The 18,061-nt window shown below is 43.1% G+C and overlaps 1 protein-coding gene across 2 annotated transcripts in view; it reads right to left on the bottom strand.

The window, feature by feature from the left end:
• Window positions 1-15,335, bottom strand: part of dohh (deoxyhypusine hydroxylase/monooxygenase) — a 54,004-nt gene extending 38,669 nt beyond the window's left edge. For both annotated transcript variants that reach the window (XM_068016377.1, XM_068016376.1), the window contains exons 1-2: window positions 14,978-15,335; window positions 1,580-1,656 (exon numbers count right to left, since the gene is read on the bottom strand). In XM_068016377.1, the coding sequence (XP_067872478.1) occupies window positions 1,580-1,656; window positions 14,978-15,251 (351 nt within the window). In that variant the 5' untranslated portion in view covers window positions 15,252-15,335. The remainder of the gene's footprint in view (window positions 1-1,579; window positions 1,657-14,977) is intronic.
• Window positions 15,336-18,061: the final 2,726 nt, after the last annotated feature.

The raw sequence follows: 18,061 nt of genomic DNA, 5'->3' as shown, positions 1-18,061 counted from the left end.
GAAAGTCATAATCTAAATTAATCATGAAATGAGGCAGGAAACAGAGAGGAAGAAAACAAAAGTTCAACAACAGTTTGTATTTATATAGCACCTTTAACACAATAAAATGTCTCACAGGAGCACTCGAAAGCAAAATGTGACACCGAGCCATGTAATGAGACATTAGGGTAAATGATCAAAAGCTTGGTCAAAGAGGTGGGTTTTAAGGAGCATTGTAAAGGCAGAAAGGAGAGGTGTAGGGAGGGAGTTTCAGAGTTTTTGGCCTTAGCTACTGTAGGCATTGTCAACAATGGTGGTGTGATTAAAATCGGGGACACTCAAGAGGCCAAGAGTTAGAGCAGCGCAGATGTCAGAGGGCTGTGCAACTGGAGGAAATTAGAGATAGGGAGGGGTGAGGCCATTGAGAGATTTGAAAACAAGGATGAAAATTTTAAAAATTGAGGCGTTGCTTAACCAGGAGCCAACGTAGGTCAACAAGCACATGGGTGATGGATGAACAGGACTTGGTGCGAGTTAGGACATGGGCAGCAGAGTTTTGGATGACCCCAAGTTTAAGGAGGGTAGAACATAGGAGGCTAACCAGGAGCTCACTGGATTAGTCAAGTCTAGAGGCAAAAAAGGCATGGATGACAATTTCAGCAGGAGCTGAGCTGAGGCAGGGATAGAGTCAGGCAATATTATGGAGGTGGAAATAGACAATCTTTAGTGATGGTACGGTTACGTGGTCGGAATCTCATCTCAGGATCAATTACCACACCAAGCTTGCGAACGGTCTAGTTCTGCCTCAGACAGTTGACAGGGAGAGGAGCTGAGTCGGTGGCTAGGGAACAGAGTTTGTTGCGGGGACTGAAGACAATGGCTTCAGTCTTCCCAATATTTATTTGGAAGAAATTACTGCTCATCCAATACTGGATGTTGAACAAGCAGTCAATGTAGAAACAGCAGAGGGAGTGACAGAAGTGGTGGTGAGATGGAGCTGGGTGTCATCAGCATACAAATGGAAACTAATGCTGTGCTTTTGGATGGTGTTGCCAAAGAGCAGCACGTTGATGAGAAACACGAGAGCGGGAAAGGGAACCATTGCCGCCGTTTCTCTGGCTACAATTAGCTGCGTGAGAATGGAACCATGTGAGACTAGTCCTGCCCAGCCAGACGAGAATGTAGGGGCTTGGAGGAGGATGCTGTGGCCAATCATGTCAAAGGCTGCAGACAGGTTGAAAAGGATGAAAGAGGATAGTATACCATTGCCACCATCACATAGGATGACATTTATGACTTTTGATAATATATATTAGATGCAAAGTGGTACTATACTGCTACTGACTAAACCAAAGAGGCAGTATTACATTTTATTAGCTTAAGAATTAATTTAACAAATTAATCTACAATCCACTCTTAGTGAAACTGAAGCCACGAATAACGAAGTAAAAAGTTGACAGACTCATTTTTAAATGAGAAAATTATAGTGTACATTTTAAGGTTCACCTTTCAAACATTTTAAAGCAATGCATGCTGGCAAAATATGACCTGTTGAAAATTAAAACAAGCATCTATAAAATGAAATTATAAAGATCCTTACTTCTATTGCTGGATCATGTGAGTAATGTCTCAATATTTCAAGGACCTCTGGTTTTCCAATTGCTCCCAATGCCTCACCTGAAATAACAGAAGTAAAAAAAATGTAATGCAATCCAAATGGAACCCAGAAAAATAAAATAATTTGATGCTTAGCGGTAATCTGCTGCGGCAGATTGTGAATTGGCTGAATGACTGCAGGCATAAAGTTGTCGTCAAAGGATATGGATTTGCTTGGAGACCAGTGACCAATAATTTCCTGTAGGGATCAGTGTTACGACATTTGCTACTTGCTATTTTCATGAATGATTTTGATGTTTGCGTTAGGGAATGATCCACACGTTTGCACAATACCAAAATATGTGAGAGCGATAATACTTTAGAGGGTGCTCAACTACTAAAAACAGATCGAGATGTGTTGGAAAAATGGGTTAATGTTTGGCAAATGCTTTTTAACTTATAAAAGTATAGTGTTATATACGCGGGCAGGCAACAGAATTAAAGCCAGTGATAAAAAAAAGATATGTGGGTGTTTTCATCCGTCACTCTCTAAAAATTTGCGACCAATGCTCTTTTTCTAAATTAGTTTACGAAATGTAGGCATCACTGGCTAAGCTAGCATTTATTGCCCATTCCTAATTGCCCTCGAGACGGAGGTGGTGAGCTGCCTTCTTGAACCGCTGCAGTCCATGTGGGGTTGGTAAACCCATGGTGCTGTTCGGAATGGAATTCCAGGAGTTTGACCCAGCGACAGTGAAGGAACGGCAATAGAGTTCCAAGTCAGGATGGTGTGTGGCTTGGAGGGAAACTTGCAGGTGGTGGTGTTCCCATGCATCTGCTGCCCTTGTCCTTCTAGGTGATAGAGGTTGCGGGTTTGGAAGGAGCTGTCTAAGGAACCTTGCTGCATTGCTGCAGTGCATCTTGTAGATGGTACACACTGCTGCCACTGTGCATCGGTGGTGGAGGAATGAATGTTTGTGGATAGAATGCCAATCAAGCAGGCTGCTTTGTCCTGAATGGTGTTGAGCTTTTTGAGTGTTGTTGGAGCTACACCCATCCAGACAAGTGGAGAGTATTCCATCAGGTTCTTGCCTTGTGCCTTGTAGATGGTGGACAGACTTTGGGGAGTCAGGAGGTGAGTTACTCGCTGCAGGATTCCTAGCCTCTGACCTGCTCTTGTAGCCATGGTATTTATATGGCTACTCCAGTTCAGTTTCTGGTCAATGGAAACCCCCAGGATGGTCATAGTCGGGGAAGCTATAGCTAAAGATGAAATGATTCTAGTTTGTAGTCACTGGACAAATCACTGTCAAACGAAGCATGCCATTTTGTCCTGGTACAAGACCTTGGTTAGGCCACAGATAAAATATTGTGCCTAGTTTTGGACTCCTCTAATTGTGGGGATACTGAGGCTCTGAACAGGGTGCAGAGGAGGACCACAGGATTAGTTCCTTAGTTCCCCAGATAGACCCAAAAAGGTGGGTCTGCATACTTTAAAAAAGCATAGGCTTGAATGAGGTTTATAAAATAATGACAAGAGAATCTAATGTAAGTTTGTGCCTCTGTGCTCACCTGTAGACATCGGAAGAGTTTTCCAGATGTTTTTCCTAGTTGGCCTGGGTTTGTATCTGGTTTTTACAGCTCTGCCTGGATATTACATGGCTGGGGAGTGTCTATGTTATGCTGTTCTAGGCATTACAGTTATATGGGACCAGCTAAATGGACTAGTGGGTCTTTTTCTGTTATTTTCATATGTTCAGTAATCTGAATGTGTTGCTCAGAGTCAGAAATGCACTGTACAGTAATTAAGTTTATATCACGTGCATAGAGTATTAATCTGCTCAAAAAACAGAATTGTGTTACTTTAAGGAAATATCATTGTTAAATACAGAGCTACTCATTCACAATCTAACTAGTTGGACAGGGATATTTACAAATTAGAGTATACATCAATTTCAGGCTCCAGTTCACATGTACTCACCTGCCCATACAAAGGTACCATTTAATACTTTAATTACTAATTAATTTCCCTTGGTGTTCTTTTTGAAAGCTGGAAGACATGGGGCCAGATTTGAACTCGCTCAAAACTCATTCACTTAAGAGGTAAAATCAGGCCCATGGTGTTGCATTATAAAGTGCATCTTCTATGATGTTGCTACCAATAAATGAGCGATATATCGTTTGGGACAGGGGTGTTGGTTTTAAAGTACTCAGGGAGGGGTATGTGAAGCATTTGAGGGGAATGGGGAAATAGACAGTTTCTGGCTAGGGAAGTGAAGTGAACACTTGGGGAAAGATAGTGAGTATTAGCATACTGGGGGCATGAGGGCAGACAGTTAAGGAAATGAATAGCTGAGAGCTCAAGAACGCATAAGGAGTCAGCGCACATGGGTGTTGTTGGGATTGGATACATAGCAAATAGATGCAAACTAAACAGAATATTTACATTTAAAACACAAGTGACAGTAATCAAGCCCTGTATGTCCATTTATCTAAGTAGCTTAGAACACCAAGTTTCTGACAGAAATATACTAGCTATCCTAGTGCCAGCTTGGCTCAGTGTTAGGTTGTTCATATCCCACTCCATGACTGAGTATATAATCCACCCTAACACCTCACTGCAGAACTGAGACAGTACAGCATAGTCAGAGATGTCATCTTTCAGACGAGACTTTACAGTGAGACTCCATCTGCTTGTTGAGGTGGATCTAAAGGATCATTCTCTGAAGAAAGGCAGGGGACTTCTCCATGCATTCATCAACATTTATCCCTCATCCAACACCAAAACAGATTAACTGATCATTTATCACACTGATAATTGTGTGACCTTGCTTTGTTTGCTTCTGTAATAAGTGACTATGTTTTAAAAAGTGCCTTGTCAGGTAAGCACTTTGGGAAGTCCTCGGGCAACCTGTTTTAAACCATGAACAACCCCCTACATTGTTATTTAACCTGAATTTTTAATATTAACTGAGAATCCAAGATTCTGAACATTAAAATTTAACCAGTTCATATACAAATGCCAAAGGATAGCCGCACAGGAACACAGTCACAAAATATATACCTGCTTCCAACAGATCCACCCTTTTATATATTCTGAAAAAAACCCCACAACAGTTATGAAGTGGGATTTACTTGGTGACACCAACACCATACATCTGGTCTGTCAACCCTCACAGTGTAACTATAAGAATGAACAAATGTGGAATGTATAAAGTGTCTTTCACAACCTCGAAATGTCCCAAAATGTTCCACAGCCAATGAAGTACATTTGAAGTGTAGACACTATTGTAATGCAAGAACAAATTGCATTTATATAGGAGCTATGTACAGCAGACGCTCGAAATCTGAAATAAAAACAGAAAATGCTGTAAATACTCGACCTGAAACATTAACTGTTTTTCTTGCCACAGATGCTGCCCGACCCACTTAGAATGTCCAGCATTTTCTGTTTTGCACTTAAGGTCAGTGGCAGGTGATAAAAATGGCGGCCCGCATGCCGTGGAGCTGCCGCGACCCTAAGCGTGACGGCTCATTTAAATAGCTGGGGTGGGCCACTGCCCACCCCCCCCACCCCCGATCACATGCAGGGGGCGGGTTACCTGTCCCCGGCAGTGGCATTAGCTGCCTGTGTGCAGGCGCTGACGAAATTTTTCAAGGGCTATTAGCCCTACTGGCATATTTAAAGATAGATTTAATGAAATTAAATAAATGGATTTCTTTTACTCCTCCCCCAACAATTAAATTATTTGCCCCATCCCTCCCCAAAACACTTACCTTTACCATCTGACCTACACCCCAAACTGCATAAACTTGAACCTACAACCCTTCCTACCATCCCCTACACCCATGACGTTAACTTGACCCGTTCCCCCCCACCCTGGCACTGATAACTTACCTCCTTGTCCGCCCCCGCAACTTAGTGTGGCGCCTCGTTTCCCCAGACGGGGATCTGAAGGTGCGGGGGTGCCGGCTTCCGGGCCGTAGATCACGGTGGGCCCTCAAGATTCAAGGTAAGTATATGTTAATGTATTAATTTAATTAATTTGCATATTAAAAATGTGGCCCCATTGCCCAGCGTCAAGGCAGTGGAGCGCTATGACGCCTCACCACCAGTGGGCAGATCGGGCTGGGTCCTCCCAGCATCGAGGTCTGTGGCAGGCCTCATCCGGAGCCATCTTCAGGCTCCCCCCCCACCACACCATGGAACTCGACGCCTGGGGGAGAACAGAATCCAGCCCATATAGTAAGATGTCCCATGTCACTTCACTGGAGCGATTACTTAACAAAGTTTGTCCTTGAAGGAACCTTTCCCATTTTAAATCGTTATGTAATTGGAAGGAAGCATAAAACAGCCAACAGTTGATTCCTTGTAACAGCTTTTAAAGTAGAAGGTAAAGGGGATAAGGGAATGGAGCTCCTACAATAGGGATAGGACTCCTTTCTACACTAGTAAGATGGGGTGGGAGGGATCAAGAAACGTAAGTAGCTTAAAATGTAAACAAAACAGGGCAGGGGAGCATAAGCAATAAAATAAGGGAGGACACTGATGGCAAGGGAATAAATAGAGTTATAGAACAGAAGTCTAAAAAGATGGATCAATATAAAATGAGAGGAAATCCTATTAAAAATGAGTTAAAATGTCTGCGCAGCGTCTGTAATAAAACAGGGCAGCTAGAGGCAATCATGCGTTGGTAAGAACCAGACATAGTAGGGATTACTGAGACATGGCTACAGAAAAATCAGGACTGGGAGTTAAACATTGCAGGGTATAACATTTAGAAAAGATGCAGGGGGAAAAAGGGGAGGTGGAGTAGCTGTACTTATTAGGGATAACATCTACCATCAGCAAGACAAAAATTGAATCCATATGAATAGAGATAAAAGATAATAAAGGATCAATCACATTAATAGGTGCAGTCTACAGACCACCTAATAATGGAAGGGAGGTGGAGGAAGAAATATGCAGACAAACTAGGGAGTTGAATAAAAAACATAGAATAATCATGGAGGATTCCAACTACCCTGATATTAATTGGAAAGAGGTAGATTAAAGGGAGAAGGGAATGGAGTTCTTACAATGTGTACAGTACTCCTTTCTAATCCCGTATGTAAAAAGCCCAATAAGGGAAGATTCGCTATTACATTTAGTAACGAGGAATGAACGAGAGCAGATTTAAAAAAAAGTTGGGGAACATCTAGGCAATAGTGACTATAATATTATATGCTTTAAGATAATAGAGAAGGACATAAGTATGATGAAAACCAGGTTGATAGATTGGAGAAAAGCTGATTTTGAGGGGCTGAGAATAGAGCTCGGAAAAATAAAATGGGCAACAATATTGGCAAACAATGGAAAACATTTAAAACGGTGTTGAGAGCAGGAAAAATGTGGCAGACATTTAAGGAGATATCTCATAACTTCCAACAAAGACAGAATCAACTGAGAAAGAAAGACTATGAGAAGGATGCTCATCTGTGGCTAAATAAAGTAGTTAAGGATGGTATCAAATTGAAAGAAAATGCGTACAATGATGCGAAGATTAGTAGTAGGCCAGAAGATTGGGAACATTTTAGAAACCAGCAAGGGATGACAAAAAAGGGAGAAATTAAAATATGAGAGTAAAGTAGCAAGAAATATAAAAACAGTAAGAGCTTCGAAAGTATATAAAAAGGAAGAGAGTAGCTAAAGTAAACATTGGTCCCTTAGAGGATGAGACTGGGGAACTAATAATGGGAAACAAGGAAATGAGAGACTTTGAACAAGTATTTTGTATCTGTTTTCACGGAAGACGATGCAAAAATATCCCAAGAGTAGTAGAAAATCAAGCGGCAAAGGGGAGGGGGAAACTTAACACAACCACTATCACTAGAGAAAATGTACTAGGAAAACTAATGGGACGAAAGGCTGACAAGTCCCCTGGACCTGATGATCTTGAAAGAAGTGGCTGCAGAGATAGCAGATGAATTGGTTGTACTCTTCCAAAATTCCTTAGATTCTGTAAAGGTCCCAGTAGATTGGAAAACCACAAATGTAACACCTCTATTCAAGAAAGGAGGGAAACAGAAAGAAGGAAACTAACGGCCAGTTGGCCTAACATCTGTCATTGGCAAAATGCTGGAATCCATTAAGGAAGTAATGGGCGGCACAGTGGCTAGCACCGCGGCCACACAGCTCCAGCGACCCGGGTTCAATTCTGGGTACTGCCTGTGCGGAGATTGCAAGTTCTCCCTGTGACCGCGTGGGCTTCCTCCCACAGCCAAAGACTTGCCGGTTGATAGGTAAATTGGCCATTGTAAATTGCCCCTAGTATAGGTAGGTGGTAGAGGATGAGGGAAGGTGGGGATGTGGTAAGAATATGGGATTAATGTAGGATTAGTATAAATGGGTGGTTGATGGTCGGCACAGACTCGGTGGGCCGAAGGGCCTGTTTCAGTACTGTATATCTTAATAATAAAAGTAGGAGCAGGACATTTAGAAAATCATAACACAATCAAGCAGAGTCAACATGGTTTTGTGAAAGGAAAATTGTGTCTGACAGATTAATTAGAGTTCTTGGATGATGTAACAAGCAGGGTGGATAAAGGAGAACCAGCTAATGTAATGCATTTGGATTTCCAAAAGGCATTCGATAAGGTGCTGCATAAAAAGTCAGTGCACAAGATAAAAGCTCATGGTGTTGAGTGTAATATACTAGCATGGATAGAGGATTGGCTAACTAACAGGAAACAGAGAGTGGAGATAAATGGGTCATTTTCAGGTTGACAAACTGTAACTAGTGGGGTGCCACAGGGATCAGTGCTAGAGTCTCAACTATTTACAATCTATATTCATGACTTGGATGAAGGGACCAAGTGTTTTGTGGCCAAATTTGTTGACAATACAAAGATAGGTAGGAAAGTAAGTTGTGAAGAGGACACAGTCTGCAAAAGGATATAGATAGGTTAAGGGAGTGGGCAAAAATGTGGTCGATGGAGTATAATGTGGGAAAACATGAGGCTGTCCACATTGGGGGAAGAACAGAAAAGTAGATTATTATTTGGATCTGGGCGTCTTCATACATGAATTGCAAAAAGTTAGCATGCAGGTACAGCAAGTAATTAGGAAGGCAATTGGAATGTTGGCATTTATTGAAAGGGGGATGGAGCATAAAAGTAGGAAAGTCTTACTACTGCATACAGTTTTGGTCTCCTTATCTAAGTGTCTAAGGGATATACTTGCATTGGAGGCAGTTCAGAGAAGGTCACGAGGCTGATTCCTGGTATGAAGGGGTTTCTTATGAGAAATAGTTGAGCAGGTTGGGCCTATACTCATTGGCATTTAGAAGAAGGAGTGATCTTATTGAAAGATGCAAGATTCTGAGGTGGCTTAACAAGGTAGATGCCGAGCGTATGTTGCCCCTCATCGGGTAATCTACAACTAGGGGGCACAATTTCAAAATAAAGGGTCTCCCTTATTCTCTCTAACAAGAGAGAATCTAACCATCTCCCCTTGACGTTCAATGGCATTGCCATTGCTGAATCCCCCACTATCAACAACCTGGGAGGGGAGGGGTCACCATTGACCAGAAACTGAACTGGACAAGCCATATAAATGCAGTGGCTACAAGAGCAGGTCGGAGGCTGGGAATTCTGCGGCGAGTAACTCACCTCCTATCTTCCCAATGCCTGTCCACCATCTACAAGTCATGAGTCAGGGGTGTGATGCAATGCTCTCCACTTGCCTGGATTGGTAGAGCTCCAACAACACTCAAGAAGCATGACACCATCCGGGACAAAGCAGCCTGCTTGACTGCTACCCCATCCACCACCTTCAACATTCACTCTCCCCACCACAAACACACAGTTGCAGCAGTGTGTACAATCTACAAAAGCACTGCAGCAACTCACCAAGGCTTCTTCGACAGCACCTTCCAAACCTGCAACCTATACCATCTAGAAGGACAAGGGCAGCAGATGCATGGAAACATGACCACCTGCAAGTTCCCCTCCCAGTCACACACCATCCTGACTTGGAACTATATCGCAGCTCCTTCACCGTCGCTGGGTCAAAATCCTGGAACTCCCTTCCTAACAGAACTGTAGATGTACTTGCACCCCAAGGACTGCAGCGGTTCAAGAAGGCAGCTCACCGCCACCTCCTCGAGGGCAATTAGGGACGGGCAATAAATGCTGGCCTAGCCTGCTACACCCATGTCCCATGAACAAAAAAAAATTAAAGGCTGAGCTAGACAGAATTTCGATCTACAAAGGAGTAAAGGGGTTATGGGGGGGGGGGGGGGTGGGGAAGGGGCAGGCAGGAAAGTGGAGTTAAGGCCACAATCAGATCAGCATGATCTTATTGAATGACGGAGTAGGCTTGAGGTCTCAAATGGCTTATCGCTGCTCCCTATTTCTTATGTTATATTAATCTATTCTGCTAAAAGGAAAGAACAAACTAAACACAAGTGAGACTCCATGGATGAATAAAAACATAAGGGAATAATTGAGGGTTAGGAAAGAGGCATAGGTTAAGTACGTAGACAGCAGAGGAGTGCATGATGAGAGACTACGAAGAGATCAGGAAAGAAGTCAAATAAACAATTAGGAAATCAAAGAGGAACTATGATATTAAATGATCAAGTATTGGGGTATTGCATACAATTCTGGTCACATTACAGGACATAATTAATCTAGAGAGAGAAAATAGAGAGGAGATTTACAAGAATGTTGCCAGGACTTGAAAACTGCAGTTACGAGGAAAGATTGGATAGGCTAGGGTTGTTTTCCTTAGAACAGAGGACATCCTAGCCAGTGATGCCCACATCCCATAAAATAAGGTGTACAAAATTATGAGGGGCCTAGATAGAGTAGACAGAAAGGACCTGTTTCCCCTAGCAGAGAGGTCAATTACAGATTTAAGGTGATCAGTGGAAGGATTAGAGGGGACATGAGGAAAAATCTTTTCACCCAGAGGGTGGTGAGTGTCTGGAATTCACTGCCCGGAATAGTGGTAGGGGCAGAAACCCTCAACTCATTTAAAAGGTACCTGGACCTGCACCTGAAGTGCTGTAACCTGCAAAGCTACGGACCAGGTTCCGGAAGATGGAACTAGATTGGGTGACTAGTGTTTTTTCAGCAGGCGCAGACACGATGGGCTGAATGGCCTCTTTCTGTGCCGTAACTTTTTTTTTTAAACAAAATGGCAAAATATTTTACAGGCACATCAATTGAAAAAGGAAGAAGTGATGAGAATAGACAGGATAATATCACAGATGATAAGGGAGTTGGCAGAAATATTAAACAATTAGTTTGCTTCGGTATTTGCCAGGGAGATAGAACAGGTGGACATGACATTGAATGATGAGATGAGCAATGAGAAGTGCATTTAAAATAAAAAAGGGATGCACTGACTAAACTAATCAAACTGAAAGAGGTTAAAGCCCCTGGTCTGGATGAATATCATCCACATATTTTAAAAGAATTTAGGGAAGAGATAGCAGAGGCATTACTACACATATTTAATAATTAGAAAAAGTTGTAGTGCCAGAAGACTAGCAGATAGCTCATATAATCCCTGTATGCAAGGTGGACAGAATATGCCCAGGGAATTATAGACCAGTCAGCTTAACATCAGTGGTGGGAAAAATAATAGAAACCCCACTAAAGGAGAGAACATCAAGAAATAAAAAATATAATTGTGACCATGGATTTCAAAAGGGAAAATCTTGCTTGATCAACCTTATTGAATTTTTTGAGGTGGTGACGGAGAGTAGAAAATGGTAATGTACTAGATGTAATTTATCTCGATTTTCAAAAGGTCTTCGATTAGATACCCCATAATAGACTAATGAATAAGGTCAGAGAATGCAGAGTCAGGGGACAAGTGCCAAAATGGATTGCTAGCTGGCTTCAAGACAGAAAGCAGAGTGTGTAAGTAAAGGGTAGTTATTCAGAGTGGTAGAAGGTGGAAAGTGGTGTTCCACAAGGATCAGTGATGGGATCACTGCTGTTCACAGTTTACATCAAGGATTTGGACTTAAGAATCAGAAACGCAATTCTGAAATTTGCAGAGGACATTAAATTGAGGGGGATAGTCAATACTGAGGAGGACTGCAACAAATTACAGGAGGACATTAATGAACTTGCAGAATGGGCAAATGAAGCTCAACATAGATAAATATGAAGTAGTACATTTTGGTTGGAAGAATAGAAGGGTCACATTACTTGAAAAGGTGCAAGTCTAGGTGGGGTACAAGAACAAAGGGATCTTGTAGTACAAATACACCAATCACTAAAAGTTGCTCCACAGGTTAGCAAGGCCATAAAAAAAGCAAACCAAGCACTAGACTTTATTTCTGAAAGGGTAAAATTGAAAAGTAGGGAAGTTATGCTAAACCTGTATTGAACCTTGGTTAGACCACACTTAAAGAGTACTGCATGCAGTTCTGGTCGCCATATTATAAAAAGAATATAGAGGCACTGGAGAGGGTGCAGAGATGATGTACAAGGATGACAGCAGAATTGTAAATCAGGAAAGAATTGGCAGGCTGGATCTCTCTTCTCTTGAAAAGAGAAGCTGGGGGCTGTGACCCAATAGATGTCTTTAAAATTATGAAAGGTTTTGATAGAGTGGATAGAGAATGTTTCCTCTTGTGGGAAGAGGATCATTAGAGGCTATCAATAGGGATCACCAAGAAATCCAATAGGAAATTCATGAGAAACTGTTCTTTACAAAGTGTAGTGAGAATGTGGAACTCGCTACTACAGGAAGTGGTTGAAGCAAATAGTATAGACACATTTAAGGGGAAGAAAATAAGAAATAGGAGCTGGAGCTGGAGCTGGCCATTCAGCCCCTCAAGCCTGTCCTGCCATTCAATAAGATCATGGCTGATCGGTCCCAGGCCTCAACTCCTCTTTTGGGTCTGCTCTGCATAACCCTCGACTCTCCGAGATTTCAAAAAACCTATCTACCTCCTCCTTAAATACATTTAGTGACCTAGCCTCCACAACTCTCTGAGGTAGAGAATTCCAGAGATTCACTACCTTCTGAGAGAAGAAATTTCTTCGCATCTCAGTTTTAAATGTGTGATCCCTTATTCTGTAACTACGTCCCCTAGTTCGAGATTTCCCCATCAGTGGAAACATATTCTCAACATCTACCCTGTCGAGCCCCCTTAGCATCTTATATGTTTCAATAAGATCACCGCTCATTCTTCTAAACTCAAAATGAATAAAGGCCTGACCTGTTTGGCCGTTCTTGATAAGACAACCCCTTCATCCCTGGAATCAGCCTAGTGAACCTTTTCTGAACTGTCTCCAATGCTAGTATATCCTTCCTTAAATACGGGGACCAAAACTGTACTCAGTACTCCAGGTGTGGCCTCACCAACACCCTGTACAGTTGTAACAAGACTTCCCTATTTTTAAACTCTAACAATAAAGGCCAAAATTCAATTTGCCTTCCTAATTACTTGCTGCACCTGCATGCTAACGTTTTGTGTTTCATGTACAAGAACACCCAGATCCCTCTGTACTGCAGTATTTTGTAGTCTTTCTCCATCTAAATAATAATCTGCCTTTTTATTCTTCCTACCAAAGTGGATGACCTCACACTTTCCCACATCGAACTCCATCTGTCAAGTCTTTGCCCACTCACTTAACCTATCTATATCCCTTTGCAGATTCTTTGAGTCCTCATAACATGCCTTCCCACCTATTTTTGTATCGTCAGCAAATCTGGATACACTACACACTGTCCCTTCCTCCAAGTCATTAATATAGATAGTAAATAGTTAAGGCCCTAGGACCGATCCTTGTGGCACCCCACTAGTTACGGCTTTCCAACCTGAAAAAGACCCATTAATCCTGACTCTGCCTTCTGTGTGTTAGCCAATCCTCAATCCATGCCAACACATTACCCCCAATACCCTGAGCTCTTATTCTGTGCAACAACCTTTTATGTGGTACCTTATCAAACGCCTTCTGAAAATCCAAATACAGTACATCTACTGGTTCCCCTTTATCCACTCTGCTTGTTATATCCTCAAAGAACTCTAAACAAATTTGTCAAACATGATTTCTCTTTCATAAAACCATGTTGACTCTGGTTGATTGCATTATGCTTTTCTAAATGTCCTATTTCTTCCTTAATAATGGACTCTAGCATTTTCCCAATGACAGATGTTAAGCTAACTGGTCTGTAGTTTCCTGCTTTCTGCCTCCCTCCTTTCTTGAATAGGGGCGTCACATTAGCAGTTTTCCAATCCGCTGGTACCCTACCGGAATCCAGTGAGTTTTGGTATATTACGACCAAGGCCTCCACTACTCTGCAGCCATTTCTTTTAAAACCCTTAGATGCAGGCCATCAGGTCCTAGCGACTTGTCTGCCTTTAGTTCCATCAGCTTGTCAAGCACCTTTTCCCTTGTGATAGAGATTGTTACAAGTTCCTCCCTCCCATTTACACCTTGCTCATCTATTATTGTTGGGATGTTTATAGTGTCCTCCACTGTGAAGATAGATGCAAAATATTGGTTTAAATTATCTGCCATTTCCCTGTTATTAATTCCCCAGCCTCATCTTCTAAGAGTCCGACACTTACTTTAGCTACTCTCTTCCTTTTTATATACGCGTAGAAGCTCTTACTGTTCGTTTTTATATTTCTTGCCAATTTACTCTCAATCAATTTTCTCCCTCTATTAGTTTTTTAGTCATCCGCTGCTAGTTTCTAAAAAATTCCCAATCCACGGCCTACCACTAGCTTTCGCCACTTTGTACGCCTTTGTTTTTGATGGGATACTCTCCTTAACTTCATTTGTTATCCATGGGTAGTTCATCGTTCTCATAGAGTCTTTCCTTCTGACCGGAATAAATGTTTGCTGAGTGTTATGAAACATCTGCTTAAAAGTCTGCCACTGCTCACCTACTGACTTTCCCTTAAGTCTATTTTCCCAGCCCGCTTTAGACAACTCTGCATACTTCTGTAATTGCCCTTGTTTAGGTTGAAGGCACTGGTTTGAGACCCGAGTTGCTCACCCTCAAACTGAATTTGAAATTCTACCATGTTACAATCGCTTCCCCCGAGAGGATCCTTAACTACTAGATCTCTTATTAATCCTACCTCACTACGCATTGCCAAACCTAAAATAGCCTGTTCCTGGGTAGGTTCTGCAACGTGTTGTTCTAAAAAAAAATCCCGGATGCACTCTACAAATTCGTCTTCCAGCACGAGAAGGGAAGACAGGGTTATGCTGATAGGGTTAGATAAGGAAAAATGGGAGGAGACTCGAATGGAGCATAATCACCAGCATGGAGTGATTGGGCCGAATGATCTGCTACTGCATCTATATTCTAAGTAATCCCTATGTACCCTATTTTCAGCCTCCCAGTATTTCCAGGGTCAGTGTACGAGCAACGTCTCACCTGCTTCGTGCCTGACCATGGGCTCCTGGTTGTGGTCCTGCAGCACTCGGGTGAGGATGGGGATGGCGCGCTGGTCCTGCATCTGGCCCAGGCAATAGGCCAGCTCGTGCTTCAGCAACGCAGACTCGTCCCCGAAGCCCCTCGAGATCCACTCGATGGCGACCAGGCCGCCCAAGTTCCGGAGGGTGAACAGCGCCCGGAAACGCTCCTTCAGCGGCCTCGACACATCCACCAAAACCCGCCCAATCAACTCCACCGCCTTCTCGTCAAACATTTTAAAGCGACTTCAGTGAAATCACCACCAGTCCCACTCCGGAACCATCTATCTCCCATCACCCAGCATCCTCCACGGCCCATAGGGCCAGTCCACGGGGCAGGGGTACTGGACGGATCCACCGGCGGGGGGGAATCAAACACATTCACTGTCTACGAAAACGCATATTACCGCACTTTGATGAAACATTGTATCTGTAAATATTAGAAAAAAATCATAAAGTAGGTTTAATTTCCAGTTAACTAATCTCAGTTGGGTGTCAGTTTTTCAAACAGCCAATGCATTAGGGAGGAAGGAGAATCAGCCAGAGTTCCTGCTCTTGATCACAATGCATTGGCTCCTGTTAGAAAGTGATTGTGAAATTTTGTAGGATGAAGACCATCCATATTCAAATAGACTTCTAACAGTTGCTATTTCAGCTTATACATAAAGAACAAAGTACGGGACGGTTGATGGCACATATGGGTTGTATCCCAGCTTAAGTAATATCTTCTAAAGTAAAATCAAAATACTGCGGATGCTGGAAATCTGAAATAAAAACAAGAAATGCTGGAAATACTCAGCAGGTCTGGCAGCATCAGTGGAGAGAGAAGCAGAGTTAACGTTTTGGGTCAGTGACCATTCTTTGGAACTGGCAAATATTAGAATTGTCAAAGGTTATAAGTAAGTAAAGCAGGGGTGGGGTAAGAGATAACAAAGGAGGTGTAGATTGAACAAGGCCACATAGCTGACCAAAAGGTCACGGAGCAAAGGCAAATAAATATGTTAATGCTGTGTTGAAAGACAAAGCATTAGTACAGATAGGGTGTTAACGGACTGAAAATTGAACAGCAGCAAGTACAAACATGCAAAAAAAAAGTGGGTAAGCAAACTGAACAAACTAAGATGAAATGAAATAAACATACAAAAAAATGTAAAAAAAAATAACTAAAAATGAAAGTAACATGGGGGGCCCATCATGCTCTGAAATTATTGAACTCAATGTTCAGTCCGGCGGGCTGTAGTGTGCCTAATCGGTAAATGAGATGCTGTTCCTCGAGCTTGCGTTGATGTTCACTGGAACACTGCAGCAAGCCCATGATAGAGATGTGAGCATGAGAGCAGGGGGGAGTGTTGAAATGGCAAGCAACCGGAAGTTCAGGGTCCTTCTTGCGGACTGAGCGGAGGTGTTCCGCAAAGCGGTCACCCAGTCTGCGTTTGGTCTCCCCAATGTAGAGACCACATTGTGAGCAGCGAATACAGTATACTACATTGAAAGAAATACAAGTAAATCGCTGCTTCACCTGAAAGGAGTGTTTGGGGCCTGGGATAGTGAGGAGGTAACAAAAACAAGAAATGCTGGATTCACTCAGCAGGTCTGGCAGCATCTGTGGAAAGAGAAGCAGAGTTAACGTTTCGGGTCAGTGACCCTTCTTCGGAACTGACAAATATTAGAAAAGTCACAGATTATAAACAAGTGAGGTGGGGGTTGGGCAAGAGATAACAAAGGAGAAGGTGCAGATTGGACCAGGCCACATAGCTGACCAAAAGGTCACGGAGCAAAGGCAAACAATATGTTAATGGTGTGTTGAAAGACAAAGCATTAGTACAGATTAGGTGTGAATATACTGAATATTGAACATCAGCAAGTGCAAACCTGAAGAAAAACAACCTGAAAAAAACAGTGGGTAAGCAAACTGAACAAACTAAGATGAAATGAAATAAATGCAAAAAAAGATTGTAAAAAATGTAAAAAGGAATGCAAAAAAAAGGAAGTGAGGAGGTAAATGGGCAGGTATTACACCTCCTGCGATTGCAGGGGAAGGTGCCATGGGAAGGGGATGAGGTGGTGCGGGTAATGGAGGAGTGGACCACGGTGTCACAGAGGGAACGATCCCTTCAGAATGCTGACAGGGAAGATGCGTTTGGTAGTGGCATCACGCTGGAGGTGGCGGAAATGGCGGAGGATGATCCTTTGGATATGGAGGCTGATGAGATGGAAAGTGAGGACAAGGGGAATCCTGGCACGGTTCTGGGAGGGAGGGGAAGGGGTGAGGGTAGAGGTGCGGGAAATGGGCCGGACTCTTTTTCCAGTACATTGATGACTGTATCGGTGCCGTTTCCTGCTCCCACCTTGAACTGGAAAACTTTATCAACTTTGCTTCCAATTTCCACCCTTTTCTCACCTTTTACATGGTCCATCTCTGACACTTTACTTCCCCGACTTCTCGGTCTGCATCTCTGGGGATAGGTTGTCTACTGATATCCATTATAAGCCCACCGACTCCCACAGCTACCTCGACTACACTTCTTCACACCCTGCCTCCTGTAAGGACTCCATTCCATTCTCCCAGTTTCTGTCTCCAATGCATCTGCTCTGATGATGCTACCTTCCATGTCAGCGCTGCGGATATGTCTTCCTTTTTCCTCAACCAAGGATTCCCCCCCACTGTTGTTGACAGAGCCCTCAACCGTGTCCGGCCCATTTCCCGCACCCTACCCTCACCGCTTCCCCTCCCTCCCAGAACCGTGACAGGGTTCCCCTTGTCCTCACTTTCCACCCCAACAGCCTCCATATCCAAAGGATCATCCTCCGCCATTTCCGCCACCTCCAGCGTGATGACACTACCAAAAGCATCTCCCCCTCCCTTCCCGTCAGCATTCCAAAGGGATCGTTCCCTCCGCGACACCCTGGTCCACTCCTCCATTACCCCCACCACCTCGTCCCCTTCCCATGGCACCTTCCCCTGCAATCGCAGGAGGTGTAATACCTGCCCATTTACCTCCTCACTATCCCAAGCCCCAAACACTCCTTTCAGGTGAAGCAGCAA

The sequence above is a fragment of the Heterodontus francisci genome, chromosome 36, assembly GCF_036365525.1.
Source record: "Heterodontus francisci isolate sHetFra1 chromosome 36, sHetFra1.hap1, whole genome shotgun sequence".
NCBI classification, from domain to species: Eukaryota; Metazoa; Chordata; class Chondrichthyes; order Heterodontiformes; family Heterodontidae; genus Heterodontus; species Heterodontus francisci.
The sequence above is the reverse complement of the archived record's forward strand: the minus strand, read 5'-3'. Positions and strand labels throughout refer to the sequence as shown.